The sequence below is a fragment of the Eucyclogobius newberryi genome, unplaced genomic scaffold (assembly GCF_026437365.1).
Source record: "Eucyclogobius newberryi isolate DKJ021-1_F unplaced genomic scaffold, fEucNew1.0.hap1 SCAF_200, whole genome shotgun sequence".
Taxonomy (NCBI): Eukaryota; Metazoa; Chordata; class Actinopteri; order Gobiiformes; family Gobiidae; genus Eucyclogobius; species Eucyclogobius newberryi.
Window position 1 is genome coordinate 38,726 of NW_027315836.1, and position 22,101 is coordinate 60,826.

At 43.0% G+C, this 22,101-nt stretch overlaps 2 protein-coding genes across 3 annotated transcripts; one reads left to right on the forward strand and one right to left on the reverse strand.

Moving 5' to 3' along the window:
- Positions 1 to 151: 151 nt before the first annotated feature.
- On the reverse strand, positions 152 to 9,342 carry zbtb24 (zinc finger and BTB domain containing 24). The gene is made up of 8 exons (XM_072456980.1): positions 9,310 to 9,342; positions 7,460 to 8,068; positions 6,144 to 6,255; positions 5,551 to 5,718; positions 4,376 to 4,459; positions 4,225 to 4,308; positions 3,259 to 3,340; positions 152 to 2,459 (listed from the first exon to the last, which is right to left on the reverse strand). The coding sequence occupies exons 2-8, from the start codon at positions 8,051 to 8,053 to the stop codon at positions 1,829 to 1,831; spliced, it is 1,755 nt and encodes a 584-aa protein (XP_072313081.1). The 5' UTR covers positions 8,054 to 8,068; positions 9,310 to 9,342; the 3' UTR covers positions 152 to 1,828.
- A 46-nt stretch (positions 9,343 to 9,388) lies between these two features.
- Positions 9,389 to 17,976, forward strand: ddo (D-aspartate oxidase). Of its 2 annotated transcripts, none has more exons than XM_072456981.1 (5): positions 9,389 to 9,645; positions 10,690 to 10,874; positions 12,993 to 13,101; positions 13,288 to 13,464; positions 16,932 to 17,976. In XM_072456981.1, the coding sequence occupies exons 2-5, from the start codon at positions 10,703 to 10,705 to the stop codon at positions 17,485 to 17,487; spliced, it is 1,014 nt and encodes a 337-aa protein (XP_072313082.1). In that variant the 5' UTR covers positions 9,389 to 9,645; positions 10,690 to 10,702; the 3' UTR covers positions 17,488 to 17,976. The 2 variants fall into 2 exon arrangements, with proteins under 2 accessions (XP_072313082.1, XP_072313083.1); XM_072456982.1 differs by having other exon boundaries at positions 9,389 to 9,503.
- The last annotated feature ends 4,125 nt before the right edge of the window (positions 17,977 to 22,101 follow it).

Genomic DNA, 22,101 nt, shown 5'->3' on the forward strand with positions numbered 1-22,101 from the left:
CCGCGGTCCAGGTTCAAGTATCACACAAAACCTGAATGAAACAAAAACACTCTTACTGAGGTATTTATACTTTTAATTGGAGATCAAACACGTATTCTCATTTTTATATCTCCAAAACTACATTGGCAAAACATTTTTTTTTTTTCGATAAACAGTCTTCCACCTCTGATGTGAGATACACGGAGTATGTTGTCAAAAAACAGATACTAATCAAGACAAAAGTAATATTGATACTAGATCACATACAAATTTAGACTTTTCCAGAGTAACATGAAGAAAGTACCATTATTTTGTGTTGGAAAGTACATTTTACTTTCTAAAAAGTACAGTTTTATCATCATTGTGGTATCGTGCTACGCCGGTGCCTGAGCCTCAAAATCAGAATTTTCGGTTTTATCAAATAACTTAAAGTGCCCCCTACAGGCCGGACCAGGCAAGGTCAATATATTTAACATTTTGCACACACAATTTTTTTATTTTATAATTTATAATTTCACTTCCTGTTTGTAATTGATGCCATCACAGTAGGAAATTACCCATAATGTCACTTTTATTTTATTTGACAAATAAAAATATATGAGAGCAACTTTATTTTGTTGAATTAATGTTTAGAGTCAAAAAAGTTGTTTCTTTGTGTAAATTCTGCATAAACTGTGGCTGGAACGAGTGTCCCTGGTGTGATGTCACTTCCTGTCCCTGGTGTGGTGGTGTCATTTTTCTACAGATTTTTCATCGTTTTCTCCACAAATACCTGCTTGATCGGTGTAAAACTATCATTTATATGTACAACAGATACAGCAAATAAAAGTCTAAGCCAGGGTCTCTCTCTCATCAGTCTTGGGGGTCTCTCTCAGTCGGACTTTGGGTCTCTCTCAACCGACCTGTGGGTCTCTCTCAGCTGTTATGTGGGATCTCTTTCAACCGTCCTGCGGGGTCTCTCTCAGCCGTCCTGCGGGGTCTCTTTCAGCCGTTCTGCGGGGTCTCTCTCAGCCGTCCCGGGGGTCTCTCAGCCGTCCTAAGGGTCTCTCTGGGGTCTCTCTCAGCCGTCCTGTGGGGTCTCTTTCAACCGTCCTGCGGGGTCTCTTTCAGCCGTTCTGCGGGGTCTCTTTCAGCCGTTCTGCGGGGTCTCTTTCAGCCGTTCTGCGGGGTCTCTTTCAGCCGTTCTGCGGGGTCTCTCTCAGCCGTCCCGGGGGTCTCTCTCAGCCGTCCTAAGGGTCTCTCTCAGCCGTCCTAAGGGTCTCTCTGGGGTCTCTCTCAGCCGTCCTCTGTGGGGTCTCTTTCAGCCGTCCTGCGGGGTCTCTCTCAGCCGTCCTGCGGGGTCTCTCTCAGCCGTCCTGGGGGTCTCTCTCAGCCGTCCTGGGGGTCTCTCTCAGCCGTCCTAAGGGTCTCTCTCAGCCGTCCTAAGGGTCTCTCTGGGGTCTCTCTCAGCCGTCCTGTGGGGTCTCTTTCAGCCGTCCTGCGGGGTCTCTCTCAGCCGTCCTGCGGGGTCTCTCTCAGCCGTCCTGCGGGGTCTCTCTCAGCCGTCCTGGGGGTCTCTCTCCGCCGTCCCGGGGGTCTCTCTCAGCCGTCCTAAGGGTCTCTCTGGGGTCTCTCTCAGCCGTTCTGGGGGTCTCTCTCAGCCGTCCCGGAGGTCTCTCTCAGCCGTCCCGGGGGTCTCTCTCAGCCGTCCCGGGGGTCTCTCTCAGCCGTCCTAAGGATCTCTCTGGGGTCTCTCTCAGCCATCCTGGGGGTCTCTCTCAGCCGTCCTGGGGGTCTCTCTCAGCCGTCCTGGGGGTCTCTCTCAGCCGTCCCGGGGGTCTTTCTCTCAGCTGTCCCGGGGGTCGCTCTCTCAGCCGTCCTGGGGCAGCCCGGTGGTGTAGAGATAAGACACGGTTCCCGCTTGGATCTGAAACGTTTGGCCCTGGATGTGGCTCCCCGTGAGCTGCTGGTTGGTCTGGCTGATGGAAATGGCCTGTCCACTTTGGCTGCTGATGTGAATGCCTTGCCCCGGCTGCTCCTCGTCCCCCTGCGCCAGGCCGGGAACGCTCGGCAGCACCTGCAGCTGCTCCATGGCCTCCTTACTCAGCGTGATCACGTGCATTTGCTCCGGCTGGTCCAGGTTCTGATCGCCCTGGGCCACCACCGCGAGACTCGGCAGGTTCTGAGCCAGCAGCGTTATGCTTTGGTCCTGGACGAAGTTGAGATTCTCGGCGCTCACGACCAGCTGAATCTCCTCCGCGCCGCCGGGGAAAGGCTGCAGTTCCAGTATGTTCTCGTGGGGCTCGTCCCGGGAGGACGGGGGCGGTTCCTTGTTGTGCGTCTTGGCGTGGCTCTTGAGGTTGTCCAGGCGAGTGAAGGATAAGTTGCAGGAGGAGCAGCTGAAAGGTTTTTTGCCCAAATGGGAGGCCACGTGTCGGCGGCGCGCGCTGGGGTCCGAGAAGGACTTCTGGCAGACGGGGCATTCGTAGGGTTTTTCCCCTCTGAAAATACACGAAGAAATAAAAAGTGTGTTTAGAGACGACGCACAGACATGGAGGCCACGCCCACATCCAGAAACAGAAGTTACATTTATAAACCCCAGAAAGACAGTGGTCATTCGAGCTTCAATTTGTTTTTATTCGAGCTGCTCTCAAGAATTAAAGAGTTTGAGGAACACGTTTGTTTTCGTGCTGAAGGCAAGATAGCGCCACCCAGAGGACATTAGTGAAAAGTGTGTGGTCGTGATGTCCTGATGGTTCTACGACCGTGGAGCATATTGTAAAAAAGAACAGATTAGATTTAAAGCGCCCCCTACAGATCGGACGACACGTTGAACTAAAATGCAGTTGAGATGAATATATTTTGAATTTGGCTAAAAATTATAAAAATGTCATCCCATGATAGCACATTTTTTAGGTTTAGAATTTCACTTCCTGTTTGTAATTAATGACATCACAGTAGGAAATTATCCAGAAAACACTGGGCCAAAACTCATCTAATTTTTTATTTGACAAATAAAAATATATTAGAGCGACTTTATTACGTTGAATTAATGTTTAGGGTTAAAAAAAAAATGTTTCTTTGTGTAAATTCTGCATAAACTTTGACTGGAGTGACGTCACTTCCTGTCATTTTCTACAGATTTTTACATTTTCCCCACAAATACCTGCTCCATTGGTGTAAAACTATCATTTATAAGTACAACAGGTTCGTAGTATTGTTTTGGCTCCTTTTGATTGCTTTGGGGTTTTATTATGTATTTGTTTTGACCATAAGAGTGTAAATGAGGGCGGTTCTTACTTGTGGATCCTGATGTGAGTTTGCAGAGTGGATTTAGTGGTGAAACATTTGCCGCAGATTTCACAGGTGAACGGCTTCTCCCCTGAAGTCAGAGATCAGAACAAAGTTAGAGATTTATTGACCAGCTCTGACCAATATGTGACGTGAAATGTAACGACAAATACATCAAAATGAGCCTCAAAACCAAACCAGGCCCGAGAAACGACCAGAACAAGAACTCAACTAAAGAAGTTAAGGATTTTACCTATAAATCACACCTTTTTTTTCACCTTAGTTTTGGCCGGGGTGCGACTTATACTCCAGAGCGACTTATGTGACATTATTTGTTATTTTCACACTGACAACCACAAGAGGGCGCTCTAGGATCTAAGCGACGCAGAAGAAGAATCTGCACTTCCTCTTCCTCTGGAGTTTGTGGAGTTGTTTAGAAGTGACACAGAGGAAGAAGAATTCAATGGATTTAGTGATTTGGGGTCAAACTGATGCTTTGCTAAACTTGTTAGCATGTTCTTTATGCTATAGTTATCTGAATAACTGTTCATATGTTACGTTAACATACCAGACACTTACCACAGTTCTGTCTGTGCCTCATGTAGATGAAGGTGTTAGCGTTAGCATACGTCATGTAGCTGAAGGTGTTAGCGTTAGCATACGTCATGTAGCTGAAAGTGTTAGCGTTAGCATACGTACACCTATTCACCATGTTCTTTCATCTGTTATTACTTTAAACTGCATTTCAAGATCAAATGTCTGTTCTTGGTCTTGGATTTTAGCAAATAAACTTCCCCCAAAAAATGCGACTTATACTCCAGTGCGTGCGACTTATAAATGTTTTTTTCTTCTCTATTCTACATTTTTTGGCTGGTGCGACTTATACTCCAGTGCGACTTATAGTGTGGAAAATACGGTAATTTCCTGAAAATATCACAGCATGTATTAGTTTTGAGTGTGGACAGAGCGTTTTACCCGTGTGCGTCCTGAGATGTTTCTTCAGCTGCGCCGTGTCCAGAAACTTGTGGTGACACTCGGCGCATTCGGGCAGAGACTTATCTACAAAAAGAGTTGGTGGATGAATATCGACGGTTTTGAGGATTTATGATTTACGATGTAAACTCACCCGTGTGAACTCTGGAGTGGCTTTTGAGCTGGCGTTTCTGCGTGAACGTTCGGTCGCACTTATCGCAGCGGAAAGACCGTTTATCTGCGACAGGAAATATCACCTTTAATGGTTAGAGCGCGTTCAGTCGATGTAAACTTTTATACACAGTCACCGATTGTAATGATTTTAGACTGATGATCTATATTTATGTGGCAATTAGGGACGTCAAAATATACATTTTTTGTTTTTTAACGATTATTGTGAAAAAAACAAAAGAAAACATCACGATTTAACGATTATTCTCGATTATTGACAATAAAAACAGGTAAAATCTAAAATGTTCTGTCACTCCCGTGGTTTGACGTGTGACTGTTGCTCAAGTTTATGAGCTGCTTTACAGAACTGAACTTTCCGACGGACAAAATAAAGTTAAATGTGACAAAAACAGCCAGATAAAAAAGTTACTTAAAATGAAAAAGACTTAAAGCGCCACCTACAGGTCGGACGACTCGTTGCAGTTAAGATAAATATATTCTGAATTTTGCTAAAAGCTGGAAAAATGTTATCACAGAATAGCTCATTTTTTTAGGTTTATAATTTTGCTTCCTGTTTGCAATTGATGACATCACAGTAGGAAATTACCCATAAAACATTGGGAAAAAACTCTTTTTAGATTTGACAAATAAAAATACATGAGAGCAAATTTATTTTGTTGAATTAATGTTTAAAGAGTCAAAAAAGTTGTTTCTTTTGTGTAAATTCTGCATAAACTTTGACTGGAATGAGTGTCCCTGGTGTGATGTCCCTTCCTGTCATTTTCCACATACTTATTTTTTTAGTTTTCTCCACAAATACCTGCTCGATTGGTGTAAAACTATAATTTATATGTACAACAAGTATAAACACACCAAATAAAGTCAAAAGTAGACAATCGTAAAAACCTGTCGTACGTCACTTTAATTTTGCTTCTAAGATTGTCACGATTATTATTATTTTTTGTTTCTGATTTTGACACAAATAATCACGATTATCGATTAACCCAAAGATCTTGACGTCCCTGATCGTAAAGTTGCTCAAACCGACACACACGCGATGGAGTGGACGACCGATCGACCAATAGCGTTCAGTGAATCGTCCAAACTGTCCGCGCAAACCCCTCTGAGTAACCCCGCCCCGACACCGCGTGCGTTTACCCTCGTGCAGCTTCATGTGGTCCTGCAGAGAGTTCTTGGTGCACAGGGCTTTGCTGCAGACCGAGCAGACGAAAGGCCGCTCGCCCGTGTGCGCCCTCTGGTGGACGATCAGGCTGTGCTTCTGCGTGAAGCCGTGGCCGCAGACCGAACACCTGAAAGGCTTCTCTCCTGAGAATAGAATACGCCGTCAGACCACAGCGATTTACAAGAACCACAGTGTCGAGTTAACCTTGCGTTTCACCTCGGATTTACTATTTACAAAAAACAACACAACAATTATGAATGTTCTCGTTTTAAAATGTGAAGTTAAGTGTTTTGCATTAAAAGATACGTTTGATTTTACTCCCCAAACAAGCTAAATAATAAAACGGGTATGACAAATCTGTTGTATTACTTTAAAAACTCAAAAACAAACTACACGGCACAAAATATAAATGTTAAAAAATGTAAGAGAATAATATTTACACTCTACACTACCTGTGCCGCGATAATTTCAGCAAAATATGTAGATTTATGGACGCTGAAATCGAATATATAATGTATGATTTTGATTCAATTCTGGAAAAAAATGTACGGAGCGCAGTGTCCATTACCTGTGTGCGTCCTCTGGTGGATCTGCAGAAAAATGTGACTTTTGAACACTTTCTCACACTGGTCACATCGCGCCTCTGTACTCGGATACTTCCTCTTTCTTCCCCTCTTCACCTGAAACGATTAAAAGACGGAACGTTATTGATCTGACGGAGGAGAAGCTGTGGCTCAAAGGCTCCGATCCGATTGGCCCGATCGGACAAGCGGCCCGAGAACCGAAGCGCGAAACGTAAACGACTTTTACCCGACGTTCCCGTAACGGTGAAAGAATGTGTCGTTTACTTCTTATTTGATTTAACAAAAGCACAACATTAGGGCTGCGCAGTACAGCGCGAATGTCTCGATATATCGCAATGTTGGGCGACGCGATATATCAATATATCGCGACGGGCGAATCCGACAGAAACGTTTAAGGATGAAACATTGAAAAAGGTGTTTTTCTCGGATTTCTTCCACTTTCATCGAGGCAGAGTTTGACTCGGGGACAAATACATTTATTTTAACACACGGTTGATTAATCGGTCGACGATCCAAAACCTTTGCCAGTATTTCACTGAGATTATACCCAAGGTTGAATTCTTGAGTTTATTCTGCCAGTTTTACACATACTTTTCTGTATAAATAGTTATTTTCGTGAGCTTGTGGACATTGGAGAGCAGTTTGGGTCAGACATTTGGCAATTTAACAGTTTTGAGACGTGTTTAGTCAACTTATCTTTAGTCGAGCAACAGCCCTCATAGTCAAACATCCCAATAATATCAATGTCGCAATCATTTCCAACATCGTACTGACTTAAACTACAAGAATAAAGAGGAAAACATTTGCAAAAAAAAAACATGCGATTTGAAAGGGGAAACTCAATATATTAACCATAACTATAATATTGTATGGTTATACAATATTATTGTATAACCAACTATATTAATTTTAGACTGTATTAAACTAGGGTTAAACTCCTTATACGCACAACGCATACTCTATTGTTCCAGTTGAGACAGTCTCTGATAAGGAAGGACACCTGCCCGGAGACACTGCAGACTCCAAGGACACGGACGTGCGAAAAAGCCCATGAAAGAACACCGGGAGAAGGCGTCAACCGTCATATTCCGCCTTATTTCTGAATGTTATAAATATATGAGCAGAGAAGGGAAATCGGCGCGATTCTGGAACGCCCGTGTAAGTCGGCGGTCACATTCGATAGGGACAGAAGAGCTCTGTTATCTCTGTATTAGAATTGTACACGGCAGGGATTAAGCATTTGACTGATTTTAACCGTTTCTGATTCATGCCGACAGATTCGAGTGAAAATCGTAATGACCTTCTCGCGTTTCGCCGCTTCTTCCTGTCCCAGAGTGTAGTGTTTGTACTTGAGCGGCAGCTTGATCCGACGCTTGCTCTCCACCAGGAAGCGCCGTTCGCTTTCGTCGCCGCTTCGCCCGTCACTTTCCGTCGCCGCCCCCTCGTCTCGCCGTTCGCTCCCCGCTGCGCTCTTCCTCGGCCGTCCTCTTTTGCGAGTCGCCGATTCCCCCGCCGCTGCCGCCCGCCGTTCGCCCGTGACCCGGGCGAGCGCCTCGATTAGGTCGTTCACCTCCAGCCTCTTCGCCGCGGCCGAAAGCTGCTCCAGATCCTTCTCGTCGACGGAAATCTGGCCGCTGTAGATGAAGCTGATGACGGAGGCGAAGCTGTCGGCCGGCACGTCGTCCATCCTGAGCGTGGCGTGGGCGGCGGAGGCGGGCGAGGTGAACAGGACGTAGAAGTAGTCGCTGCTCGCCGCCAGAAGGGTTCTGTGGGCTTTGAAGCGCCGGCGCTCCACCTCGATGTCGACGTCGCACAGGAGCCCGCCGATCCAGAGCTGGCGACACTTCCTCATCACGTTGAGCTCGTGTTTGTCCGAGCGAAGTGGAAGAAGCATCGTGAGCGCGGGATTCTGCCGAGGAGAAAGCCAAAACGTCTGAATCGAGTCGCGGCGTCGGATGTTACGATTATTGTGTGGGGGAAAAACATCACGATTATTTACAATTACTGAGACCAAACGAATATTGACTGTAACTCAAGTTTGTGAAAATTAACTCTCTGAAAGACAAAAGACATTTAGGTCTATTTTTGGGGGTGTGAATTAAACAATAAAAGATACAGAGAACATTTAATATTCCAATGTATTCAAAACAAAATTGTATTAATTTTAATGTCATTTATATTGATTTGGTCGGGACAGTGCGTGTTAATGAACCTACATTAAACATGTGATGTACGCAGACACGAGGAGAACATGCAAACTCCTCAGTTTGCATGTTCTCCTCGGGGAATGGAAACCAGGGCATTCTCTGCGCCGCCGTGTAATTAACCAGTTTTAATTGTTGTTGTCCATCTATCCTCTTGGCCATGCATCAAGCTTAAAAACTACAAGAAATAATTTATTTATAGGAGATCTTCTACTGAAAGTGTTTTTCAGACTTCCTATAAGTGATCTGTTCTTCTGTATCTACCTCTGTATCTTCCTGCGTTGCACCAATGAAATTTCCCCATGTGGGACAATAAAGGAATATCTTATCTTATCTTATAAATAATGATGATGATGATAATAATAATAATGAATTAAATTAAATAATAAAATATGAATAAAAAAATAATACACCTGTTTTTATTTATTAAAAAAAAAATAATAATTAATAAAAATCAAATAAATAAAAAAGAAAATAACAAACCTGATTTATTTATTAAAAAAATAAAAATACAATTATAATAATAAACCTGCTGCTTTGTCTCTGTTTCATTCATTCCATTTATCGAATCACAATCTATAAAGAGACAACACAACGTAACAATTTGAGCAACACAGTTATTCTTTCCCGTTTTTGATGAAAATAACTGTACACATTTGGGACAAAACCATTTCCGGTCCATGGACTTAACTTTAATGTGATAGTTTAGTAAACACAAAGGTCTGTGCAGTTCCAAATGCGTCTGCTTTGCACGCCTCTCTTCCGTTAGCTCGCAGGCTAACGCTACACAGCGCCAAAAAAAACACGCTTTTCCTTCGAATTACAACCTTTACATTGCGCACACTTTTGCGGCCGAATGCGTGAAATAAAACGACAAAACATTGCGCTGGATTTAAAGTCGTGTTCTCGCGGCGCATTTAGAAGTAGCGAGCTTTTAGGACCTTACCGTGTGTGTTCCGCACGTTCACCCCGAAGCGCGAGAGCGAGAGCCGTGTTCTCGCGAGACAAGACGAGATCTGCCGCATCTGACATGAAGCCAATTTCATGTCGGTGCATTATGGCCGGGGCATTACGTCAAATCTGCGCCTTTTTTCGCGTTAAAAGACGTGAAATATGGACTTTTAAGAGCGCATTTTAAAGGTATTCACGGTGCAAATCCAAACAAGAGATGATTTACTGTATTTTCCAAGCGAATTTGTTATAAATATGGTTGTGAAGAGTTTGTTTACAACGTGTTTTCCAATTAAAAAGGCAAGAAACGACTAAACTCCTGCAAAATAAGGCAAGTGGACGAGTTTAAACTTCTATTTCAAGTATTTAAAATGATATGTGCACTTTAAGTGTATTTGGAGACGGATTAAAGCGTATTAAAGAACATACACAGGTAAAATATGTTTGTTTTTGCTTCACTTCCTGGTGTAAAGAGTGTAATCATTAATCTTCTAATGCACAACCTGGTGACATAATAATGGTAATAGATTTGAAGCTATTTTTAAACTATTGTTATAATTTTTTGCACATGTTAATTTTTTCTGAATCCATTTAAGGTTGAAAGTCAGAAATTACCTTTTTTTTTTATTAAATCATTTTTCAAACCTTATTTATTGGTATAAACATTTTATTCTCATTTTTTACACTCCAGAAAAGTAGTTTGACATCTATATTCACTCAGTAAACATGTTTTTCTGCACTTTTTATTTATTTAAAGTGCCTCTTCTTGGACTACTTTTCTCCCTAAAATGTAGCAGGTAATTGTGGTTAAAAAGTAGTTAATTGTAGATGAGATAATAAACTAAAAGACAAAAAACACTTTATTTTGTTTGATTTAATGTTTAGAGTCAAAAAAGTTGTTTCTTTGTGTATATTCTGCATAAACCTTGACTGGAATGAGTGTCCCTGGTGTGATGTCACTTCCTGTCCCTGGTGTGATGTCACTTCCTGTCCCTGGTGTGATGTCACTTCCTGTCATTTTCCTACAGATTTTTCAACATTTTCTCCACAAATACCTGCTCGATCTGTGTAAAACTATCATTTATATGAACAACAGGTATAAATGCACCAAATAAAGTCACATTTAGAACATTATAAACACCTGTCCCGGGCCCTTTAACCCTGGACTCTGTCTAAAGTTTGTCCCGGTTTTTTATGGCACATTTTTTGGATAATTATTAATGTTTCCCTGGCACCGCTGCGTGTTTATGTCTTTTGTGTCAAAGCTGAAGCCACTTTTCACTTTGAATCGCTGCAGATCGAGTCGAGCTCCTGGTCCTGAGCGCTTGTTTGTTTGTTTGTTTGTTTGTTTGTTTGTTTGTTTGTCCGTCTCCAGGCCGGAGCGGGGGATGCGGCGCCCGAAGGTGGTAGTGGTCGGCGCTGGGGTCGTCGGCTTCTCCTCCGCCGTCTGCATCGCCGAGTCCCTCCCGGGCGTCTCCGTGACCGTCGTGGCGGAGAAGTTCAGCCCCGACACCACGAGCGACGGAGCGGCCGGGATCCTGTTCGCCGCCGAGTTCCCGGGTAAAGAACCGGGAAACGCTTCGAAAAAGGGTCATTTATCCAGCGTTGTTAAAGCGGCTCGATTAATCATCAGAAGAGTTTGGAGAGGTTTTTATGGTTGAATGTAGAAGTGGGAGTTGTGCGTGAGAGACTCTTTTTCATCCGCAAAACAATGATTACCGTATTTTCCGGAGTATAAGTCGCACCAGACAAAAAATGCAAAATACAGAAGATAAAAAAACATATATAAGTCGCACTGGAGTATGAAATTCGGTTGCAAGTGTGAAAATAACAAATAATATCACATATAAGTCGCTCCAGAGTATAAGTATATAAGTATAAATATAAGTAAAAGTTGCACCAAAACTATGAAAACAGGTGCGGCTTATAGTCTGGAAAATACGGTAATCATGGTTTAAAAAAAAAAGAAGCAGTCATTACAGTAGATAAACTAGACATTATTCAGAGACAAAGACACTTTATTAACTACAATGATGATATACTGTATTTTTGAGACTATAAGTTGCACCTTTTTTTCATACTACTTTCGGTGCTACTTATACTTATATTTATTCTTATATACTTATACTCCGGAGGGACTTATGTGTGATATTATTTGTTATTTTCACACTTGCAACCGCATTTCATCCTCCAGTGCGACTTATATATGTTTTTTTCTTCTCGACATATAAATACACATATAAAATACGGTACTTTACACCTTTGCTCCGCTCACTCTGACCACATCACTCTTTCACAATAAAATCAGATTTCGCCACCACAAAACCATTTCATAATCATTAACATTGCAATAAACAATATTTGATCCGAATGTCCAAACTCTCTCTCTCTCTCAGAGCGTTCTAACTCTATAACTACAGGAGAGATTATAACACCATAAACCTCTCGAAACGTGCAAACGACTTCTGTCAATCCTCTGAAACAATAAAACCGTTTATGAGAGATGTTTGTCCTGGCGATGGTCGGAGGCTCCAATGTCCATCAAACCTGCTCCTGCTTTGATCTCGTTCCAAACTGTCACTCAAACATGTTAAATATATCATAGAAACTAAAAAAATCACTGCATCAATAGCAGCGACGACCTGCAATACAGAAGCTCCACCAGAGGGCGCTGCAGCACAGTTTGACAGAGAGAGTGGACTTCCTTCTGTGGAATTAAAGACTCTCCACCCGCAAAAAAAGAAGGAGATGAAGAAGTCCAACTGGAAGAGCAAATAAAAGAACTATAAATCTTACACACAAATAAACCATCACAAACCGTCCGTAAAGAACTAAGACAAATACATTCTTGCTTTAATGAAATAATAAACAAAAGAAAATAAATCTGGGAAATGTTTTGCAAATCAAATCAAAGGAAACAGACCCAAATCAAGAAGAGAAAAAACAGACAGTTCCTGGATAAGAAATGGGTGAAACGATTCCACCACTAGATGTCGCCAAAGAGGCAGAAATGGAGCCTCGACAGGGATAAACTCAATAACAATTAAACGCTTTTGTGGTGGAAACGAGCGGAAAACGGGAAGATAATGCAGTTTATGGAGATATAACGCGATCGGAATGTGAAGTATGAGTATTTTATCTGGAATAAAAACCACAAACGAGCCGATATTTCATTATTTATGTCACGTTTGTCCTTCTCACCATGTCAAATCAGCTGCAAGTGTCAAACCAGCTGCAAGTGTCAAACCAGCTGCAAGTGTCAAACCAGCTGCAAGTGTCAAACCAGCTGCAAGTGTCAAACCAGCTGCAAGTCTCACAGCAGCTGCAAGTCTCACAGCAGCTGCAAGTCTCACAGCAGCTGCAAGTGTCACACTAGCTGCAAGTCTCACAGCAGCTGCAAGTCTCACACCAGCTGCAAGTCTCACACCAGCTGCAAGTCTCACACCAGCTGCAAGTGTTCACTCATATTTGTAACAGTGACAAACTAATAAAAGACGTTGTTTTGTATTGTGTTGTTTTGTGTTGTATTGTGTTGTGTTGTTTTGTGTTGTGTTGTGTTGTATTGTGTTGTGTTGTATTGTGTTGTTTTGTGTTTTTTGTATTGTGTTGTTTTGTGTTTTTTGTATTGTGTTGTTTTGTTTCGATCTGTGTTTAATCCTGGACGTTTGTGCTGGTCAGAGATCCCGCTCGAGCGGCAGCGTCGCTGGTTCAGGGACAGTTTCCGTCACCTCCTGGACATCGCCCACTCGCCTCAGGCCCCAAACGCTGGAGTCATGCTGAGCTCAGGGTACGTCTGACACACCAGCAAGAGGCCTGACTCTGGCACCAGCAGGAGGCCTGACTCTGGCACCAACAGGAGGCCGGTCCATGTTTAGTCCTGACTCTGGCACCAGCAGGAGGCCGGTCCATGTTTAGTCCTGACTCTGGCACCAGTAGGAGGTCATTCCTACATGACCTGTGTGTTTGTCCTCAGGTGTCAGATCTTTAAGCAGGTTCCCATGGTGACCAGGCCCTTCTGGAGTGACCTGGTCATCGGCTTCAGAGAGATGAGTCGCTCGGAGCTGCAGAGGTTTCCAGAGCACAAGTTTGGTCAGTTCTTCACCACCATCAAGTGTGAGTGCACCAGCTACCTGCCCTGGCTCCACCACAGGTACTATTACTATTACTATTACTATTACTATTACTATTACTATTACTATTACTATTACTATTACTATTACACTACCTGCCCTGGCTCCACCACAGGTACTATTACTATTACTATTACTATTACTATTACACTACCTGCCCTGGCTCCACCACAGGTACTATTACTATTACTATTACTATTACTATTACACTACCTGCCCTGGCTCCACCACAGGTACTATTACTATTACTATTACTATTACTATTACTATTACACTACCTGCCCTGGCTCCACCACAGGTACTATTACTATTACTATTACTATTACTATTACACTACCTGCCCTGGCTCCACCACAGGTACTATTACTATTACTATTACTATTACTATTACTATTACACTACCTGCCCTGGCTCCACCACAGGTACTATTACTATTACTATTACTATTACTATTACTATTACTATTACTATTACACTACCTGCCCTGGCTCCACCACAGGTACTATTACTATTACTATTACTATTACTATTACTATTACACTACCTGCCCTGGCTCCACCACAGGTACTATTACTATTACTATTACTATTACTATTACTATTACACTACCTGCCCTGGCTCCACCACAGGTACTATTACTATTACTATTACTATTACTATTACACTACCTGCCCTGGCTCCACCACAGGTACTATTACTATTACTATTACTATTACTATTACACTACCTGCCCTGGCTCCACCACAGGTACTATTACTATTACTATTACTATTACTATTACTATTAAACTACCTGCCCTGGCTGCACCACAGGTACTATTACTATTACTATTACTATTACTATTACTATTACACTACCTGCCCTGGCTCCACCACAGGTACTATTACTATTACTATTACTATTACTATTACACTACCTGCCCTGGCTCCACCACAGGTACTATTACTGTTACTATTACTATTACTATTACTATTACACTACCTGCCCTGGCTGCACCACAGGTACTATTACTATTACTATTACTATTACAATTACTATTACTATTACTATTACTATTACACTACCTGCCCTGGCTCCACCACAGGTACTATTACTATTACTATTAGACCCAAGCGCCACAAGCTGGCGAGAGGCTTATTAGTTCCGTAAGGCCGTGCAAAGCACGGCTGCGAAAGTGCGCACGAAATCGAGCGCAAAGCGCTCGCCCACTTCCAAACACTCACTAACGCACTCCTTCACTCATGCACGCCCCGTGCATACTAATTAGTTGTAGGAAAATGGAACATTACCGTTGTAAACGGGCAAAGCCCGTGCAAAAGTGCGCACTAAACGAGCACTTTACATGGGGATGACGATCGCGGTCGTCATCCCCATGTAAAGCACTCGTTTCTGCTAAGTAGCTCACGAATACGTTCCCCATCTCTTGCATGTTCCGTTCATATAAACACGTAATGCAAAAAATTAAAATTATTACTGTATAGAGGGCCAAAAACACAAAGTGGGCAGAGCCCACTCAAAATTTGTGAAAGTACCCTTCAGTGACCAGGGACCCACACCATGAGGTAGGAAAGTGCGAGTATAGTTTATGATGTGGGTGTAATCCCTCATTGGTCCAGGCGTGTTCCATAGTAGAAAAAGCTTCAGTTGTAGTCATCTGGACTCAGTTAGAAAAAATAGACGTTTCGACTCTCATCCAAGAGTCATTGTCAATAAAAGAATTTAGGTCGAGAACTCCGATATTTATACTATTCTGTGGTCAGTCCAGCCCATTGGGGTTGCTCTGTTTTTGAGTCGGCAACTTGTCCTTAGGATGAACCAGTTTTTTAAGGACAAGTTGCCGACTCAAAAACAGAGCAATGTAGTTTATTCGATCCAATGCAGTGAAGAAAGCTGTAAAGAACGGTACATAGGTGAGACGAAACAGCCTCTACACAAGAAGCTTTATCAGCACAGAAGAAATACAAGTCCAGGACCACAGAGCGTCGTGCATCTCCATCTTGAAGCCTCTAATCACTCGTTTGAAGACGGTGAGGTGAAGGTTTTAAGCAGGAGAAAAGATGGTTTGAAAGAGGAGTCAAGGAAGCTATTTTTGTTAAAAAAGAAAAACCTTCTTTAAACAGAAATGGAGGTCTAAGGTTCAATCTTCCTGTTATTTATAATGGGTTACTGAACCCCTGGAAAGGTAGAGGACCAGGACATTTAGATGCTACTCAGGTCCTCAGGGTGAGCCAGGGTCTCACAAAGACAAAGGGGAGACTAATAGCCCATTAAAGGGTTGATTAGGCTCGGGTAGATACCAAGAGGGTAAGTTTCTGTTGTAACAAACAACTCTTTCCTCTTCAGGAAGGCTCCTCCCAATGGGCTGGTCTTACCACAGAATAGTATAAATATCGGAGTTCTCGATCTAAATTCTTTTATTGACAAGGACTCTTGGATGAGAGTAAAACGTCTTTTTTTTCTAACTGAGTCCAGATGACTACAACTGAAGCTTTTTCTACTATAGTTTATGATATTTGAAAAATGGGAAACATTGTTTTCGCATCGGAAATGTCCAAAAAAAAATGTGATTTGTAGAATCATGAAATTTGGTGCTGAGATAGATGTTGACAAGAGAGGTAAAACATATTACGGCAACGCCGTCCGCCCAACCAAATGTCGGCCATATTGGATAAAAATTTGCTAAGCATGTCTCAGGAGTTTTTCCATATGTCATACTTTTACAAACTCCTCCCAGGGCGTTTGCCCGAAACAACTGAAAAATGGTGTTGGGGAGTGGAACATCAAAAGTTATTCAAATTACATCGACCCTGTCACGGTCTCTGTGCGGCGTAGCTAGAATTTCAGAAATTTCCCAAATTTAAAGTTTGCTGCCGTTTGCGCAGATGAATTCCAAAATGTGTCAAATTAGAATCAGTTGTTAAACTCTTTGCCTTAAACCTACTTCAAGTGAAATAAATTAATTTGGTGCGATTTTATATGGAGGGTAAAATGTTAAGTTTTGCAAAATTTTACTAAATTTTACACAAAATTCAATTTTGGCATCTCGATCAAAAAAGTCAATGAGACCCATGTCATAATTGTTATGGCGTTGCCGTAGCGATGACCAAAACCTCCCATGTTATTCCAATGGGGAAATTGCCAGAACATGTTTACACTTTAGACTTTCACAAACTCCTCCCCCTCAGGGCGTTAGCCCTATTAACCTGAAATTTGGTGAGACTCAACTTCAGGGGTCGATCATCAAATTTTATCAACATTTTTATTCTAAGAGTCATGGTCAAGAATTCAAAATAAAATAGTTTTTTGATGGTAAAACAAAGGGGAGAAGATGTGACAGCGTCACAGATTCAGCAGTAGGCGTAATAAAAGGACCATTGGGGCGCGTTAGAATGAAAATTAAATTGTAATTAGCCGTTTTAACACTGGATCTGAAGGTTTTGAGTGACTGCTGCAGATGTGCTCGCTCTAACCCGTCGGCCTCTTGCAGGTTCCTAGACGCAGGCGGATCTGTGGAGCGGCGCCGTGTGGCCAGCCTGGACGAGCTCACCGACTTCGACCTGATTGTGAACTGCTCCGGCCTCGGCTCCCGAGCGCTTGTCGCCGACGCCGACGTCTTCCCCGTGCGCGGCCAGGTGCTGACGGTCGACGCCCCCTGGATCCAGCACTTCACCCGCGACGGCGACGGGAAGACGTACGTGTACCCGGGCATCGGGGGCGTGACGGTGGGCGGGACCAGGCAGGAGGGCGACTGGCGCTTGGAGGTGGACGAGGGCGACACGGCGGGGATCCTGGAGCGGTGCGGCAAGCTGGAGCCGTCGCTGGGCAACGCAAGGGTCGTGAGCAAGTGGGTGGGGCTTAGGCCGAGCAGGAAGTGTCCCCGGGTGGAGCGGGAGGTGGTGAAGGTGAGGGGCGGAGCCAAGACGGTGGTGCACAATTACGGGCACGGCGGGTGGGGCGTGACGCTGGCGTGGGGGTGTGCCCTAGACGCACTCCAGCTGGTCAAAAAGAGCTTACGAGACACGCCCCCCAAGGCTAAACTTTAAAGCGCCCCCAGACACGCCCCCTACAGGTCGGACCACTCATGGCACTTAAGACAGTTTTATACATTTAAAATGTTGCTACAAATTATATTTGTAGCAACATTTTACAGATATTATGTTATCACAGAATAGCAAAATTCTTTTGGTTTATAATTTTACTTCCTGTTTGTAATTGATGACATCACAGTTGGAAATTACCCAGCAAACACTGGGCCAAAACTCATCTAATGTCACTATTTTTTTTATCTAACAAATAAAAAATCTATGAAAGTGATTTTTTTTTTTGTTGAATTCATGTTTGAGTCAAAAAAGTAGTTCATTTTGTGTAAATTCTGCATAAACTTGAGTGTGAATGAAGGACTGTGATTGGACGATACATGTGATCACCTGATCTTCACTGCAAAAATACTGTTAAAGAAACTGAATAAATGAGACTTTTGACTGTTTGTTTACTACTTTATTTATGAATTAAAGATTATCACCTGATGTAAAAGTTTAAGATTGTAAGAAAAATAAATGCATGAGGAATTCTAATTGTGAGTCATTTGTTATTGACATGAAACGTTGATAAATGATTAATATTATAATCCTTCTCGTTGTTGACAGAACCGGTTTAATTTCTTAAATGTGTCGCTTTATATGTAATCGCTTAAAAACACCTGTGTAAACTGTAAAAAACAATAAAAATACGTGAATTTTAAAGTGACAAACGGCGTAAATGTGCAACGAGTCAGACGAGCCACTGTGACGAGCCACTGCGACGCCCCCTAGTGGTTAAAACACAGGAAAAGGTTGGAGACGGTCTTTGTAGTTCTGGACTTTAATTCCTCAAACTCAGAAAAGAAACACTTAAATATAAGAGGAAACAGACTCGTCCAGACGACGGTCAGACCTGAAGACGACGGTCAGACCTGAAGACGACGGTCAGACGGTCAGACCTGAAGACGACGGTCAGACCTGAAGACGACGGTCAGACCTGAAGACGCTGGTCAGACCTGAAGACGACGGTCAGACCTGAAGACGACGGTCAGACCTGAAGACGCTGGTCAGACCTGAAGACGACGGTCAGACCTGAAGACGACGGTCAGACGGTCAGACCTGAAGACGCTGGTCAGACCTGAAGACGACGGTCAGACCTGAAGACGACGGTCAGACGGTCAGACCTGAAGACGACGGTCAGACCTGAAGACGACGGTCAGACCTGAAGACGACGGTCAGACGGTCAGACCTGAAGACGACGGTCAGACCTGAAGATGCTGGTCAAGAATAAACTGGACTCATGTGGTCAATTTGAGGACGTTTGACCGTCCTCAAACCGTCAGATCAGCCAGAACATGACGAGCTCTGACCTGGTTTAAACCTGGTTTACTCCTGGTTTACTCCTGGTTTAGACCTGGTTTAGACCTGGTTTAGACCTGGTTTAGTCCTGGTTTAGACCTGGTTTAGACCTGGTTTAGACCTGGTTTAGTCCTGGTTTAGACTCAGTTTAGACCTGGTTTAGTCCTGGTTTAGGCCTGGTTTAGACCCTTTTAGTCCTGGTTTAGACTCAGTTTAGACCTGGTTTAGTCCTGGTTTAGACCTGGTTTAGACCTGGTTTAGACCTGGTTTAGACCTGGTTTAGTCCTGGTTTAGACCTGGTTTAGTCCTGGTTTAGTCCTGGTTTAGACTCAGTTTAGACCTGGTTTAGTCCTGGTTTAGTCCTGGTTTAGACCTGGTTTAGACCTGGTTTAGTCCTGGTTTAGACCTGGTTTAGTCCTGGTTTAGACCTGGTTTAGTCCTGGTTTAGACTCAGTTTAGACCTGGTTTAGACCTGGTTTAGTCCTGGTTTAGTCCTGGTTTAGACTCAGTTTAGACCTGGTTTAGTCCTGGTTTAGACCTGGTTTAGTCCTGGTTTAGTCCTGGTTTAGACTCAGTTTAGACCTGGTTTAGTCCTGGTTTAGACCTGGTTTAGACCCTGTTTAGTCCTGGTTTAGACTCAGTTTAGACCTGGTTTAGTCCTGGTTTAGTCCTGGTTTAGACTCAGTTTAGACCTGGTTTAGTCCTGGTTTAGACCTGGTTTAGACCCTGTTTAGTCCTGGTTTAGACTCAGTTTAGACCTGGTTTAGTCCTGGTTTAGTACTGGTTTAGACTCAGTTTAGACCTGGTTTAGTCCTGGTTTAGACCTGGTTTAGACCCTGTTTAGTCCTGGTTTAGACTCAGTTTAGACCTGGTTTAGACCTGGTTTAGTCCTGGTTTAGTCCTGGTTTAGACTCAGTTTATACCTGGTTTAGACCTGGTTTGAACCTGGTTTAGTCCTGGTTTAGACCCTGTTTAGTCCTGGTTTAGACTCAGTTTAGACCTGGTTTAGACCTGGTTTAGTCCTGGTTTAGTCCTGGTTTAGACTCAGTTTAGACCTGGTTTAGTCCTGGTTTAGTCCTGGTTTAGACTCAGTTTATACCTGGTTTAGACCTGGTTTAGACCTGGTTTAGACCTGGTTTAGTCCTGGTTTAGTCCTGGTTTAGACCTGGTTTAGTCCTGGTTTAGACCTGGTTTAGACCTGGTTTAGACCTGGTTTAGTCCTGGTTTAGTCCTGGTTTAGACCTGGTTTAGTCCTGGTTTAGTCTTCCAGAGAAAGCTTCAGGCTGTCGTAATGTTTTGGCTGATCGATGCCTCGAGACTGAAGTCACATCATTCTGTTGAGATAAAAAGCTCTAAATGATTTATTGCTTCTGATTGTGAACATGAACCGTCCACTTGTGTTTAAAGCTTTTCTAGTTTTAAAATGAACTTGTTTTAATCCTAAAGTGGACAGTTTTAGTTTAGTTTGAGTTACTTTCAGGCACATGATCAAATGACTTCAGAAATATACACAAAGAAAACATCTGTACAATCTGCACTTTTATAACATTCACAAACGCTCTTATTTACAAAACACAACTCTGAACAAACTCTGAACAAACTCTGAACAAACTCTGAACAAACTCTGAACAAACTCTGAACAAACTCTGAACAAACTCTGAACAAACTCTGAACAAACTCTGAACAAACTCTGAACAAACTCGTCAAAGCAAGAAAAACCACGAGCAAAGAAAACAGCAACGGCAAAACTGAAAATGTTCTAAAGCGAGTTTGGGAAACGTCTTAGTTTATTCTGCAAATTGTAATTATTTTGTTCAGTGAGAGCAGTTTGGATCGTGTGACGGTCTGGTCTAGTTTAGTCCTGGTTTAGACCTGGTTTAGTCCTGGTTTAGTCCTGTTCGAGTCCTGATTAAGTCCTGGTTTAGTCCTGGTTTAGTCCTGGTTTAGTCCTGGTTTAGTCCTGGTTTAGACCTGGTTTAGTCCTGGTTTAGTCCTGTTCGAGTCCTGATTAAGTCCTGGTTTAGTCCTGGTTTAGTCCTGGTTTAGTCCTGGTTTAGTCCTGGTTTAGTCCTGGTTTAGACCTGGTTTAGACCTGGTTTAGTCCTGGTTTAGACCTGTTTCAGACCTGGTTTAGACCTGGTTTAGACCTGGTTTAGACCTGGTTTAGTCCTGGTTTAGACCTGTTTCAGACCTGGTTTAGTCCTGGTTTAGACCTGGTTTAGACCTGGTTTAGACCTGTTTCAGACCTGGTTTAGACCTGGTTTAGTCCTGGTTTAGACCTGGTTTAGACCTGGTTTAGACCTGTTTCAGACCTGGTTTAGTCCTGGTTTAGTCCTGGTTTAGACCTGGTTTAGACCTGGTTTAGTCCTGGTTTAGACCTAGTTTAGCCTTGGTTTAGTCCTGTAAAAGTTTCCCAGGCTTATTCATAAAATCACAGTAAATCCAACACAGCTTCAGGTGAAAAGAGTTTTCACTGCAAAATGTGTTTAATTCTGGACATTTAAGTCGTTTTGACATGTTTTAGAGGCAAAACTTTCAATAATGAATTAAAAACTGAAGCCGGTAAAATATGCAAATTAAATGAATCTGGACACGTCAAAACGGCTCAAATGCCTCTTAAAAAGCGCACGGTGTGACTTGGCACGGCGTCGAACTGCTGTCGCCCGGAATGTTCCGCAGTGCGGCCTTTTCCCCAATAAAAACACAACATGATTTATAAATAGACTTCACACATTATTTCAAAGTTAAAGTTATGTATGTAATGAAAAAACACATACTTTCTCCATCTAGTGGCCGCAGAGGGAAGTACAACAAAAGCTAGCTTGCCTCGGCACGCTAATGTGAGTCAGAAACGCTCAGGACGAGTCTGGAGTTGATTTATGGACTCAAAAGCATCCCAGGAGACCTCCAGAGCGCTGACCTTTGACCTCACAAACCCGGGACATTTGAAACGGAGTGTGACGTGAGGCTCGGAGGAGAAAAGCTCGTAAACAAGATGAACGCGGCGCAAATTAAGGTGAATCCAACTCTAATTACTGTGTTTTTCATGAAAGAACGATGTTACAAGCTGAATTTTGCACAATGCGTGTCTTAAAATGCCGCCGCGTGGAACATTCCGGGTAAAAGCGGCGACTCATTTCTCGTGGACGCGTCTTTTGTCTTCTTTTCAGTCGATTCTCAAACCACGACAGCCAAAATCCACCACGTGAAAACAACCGAGCGTCAAAGTCCGTCGGAATTCTCAAAACTGTCATTTATGTCTGCGCTGGGGGCCCGTCT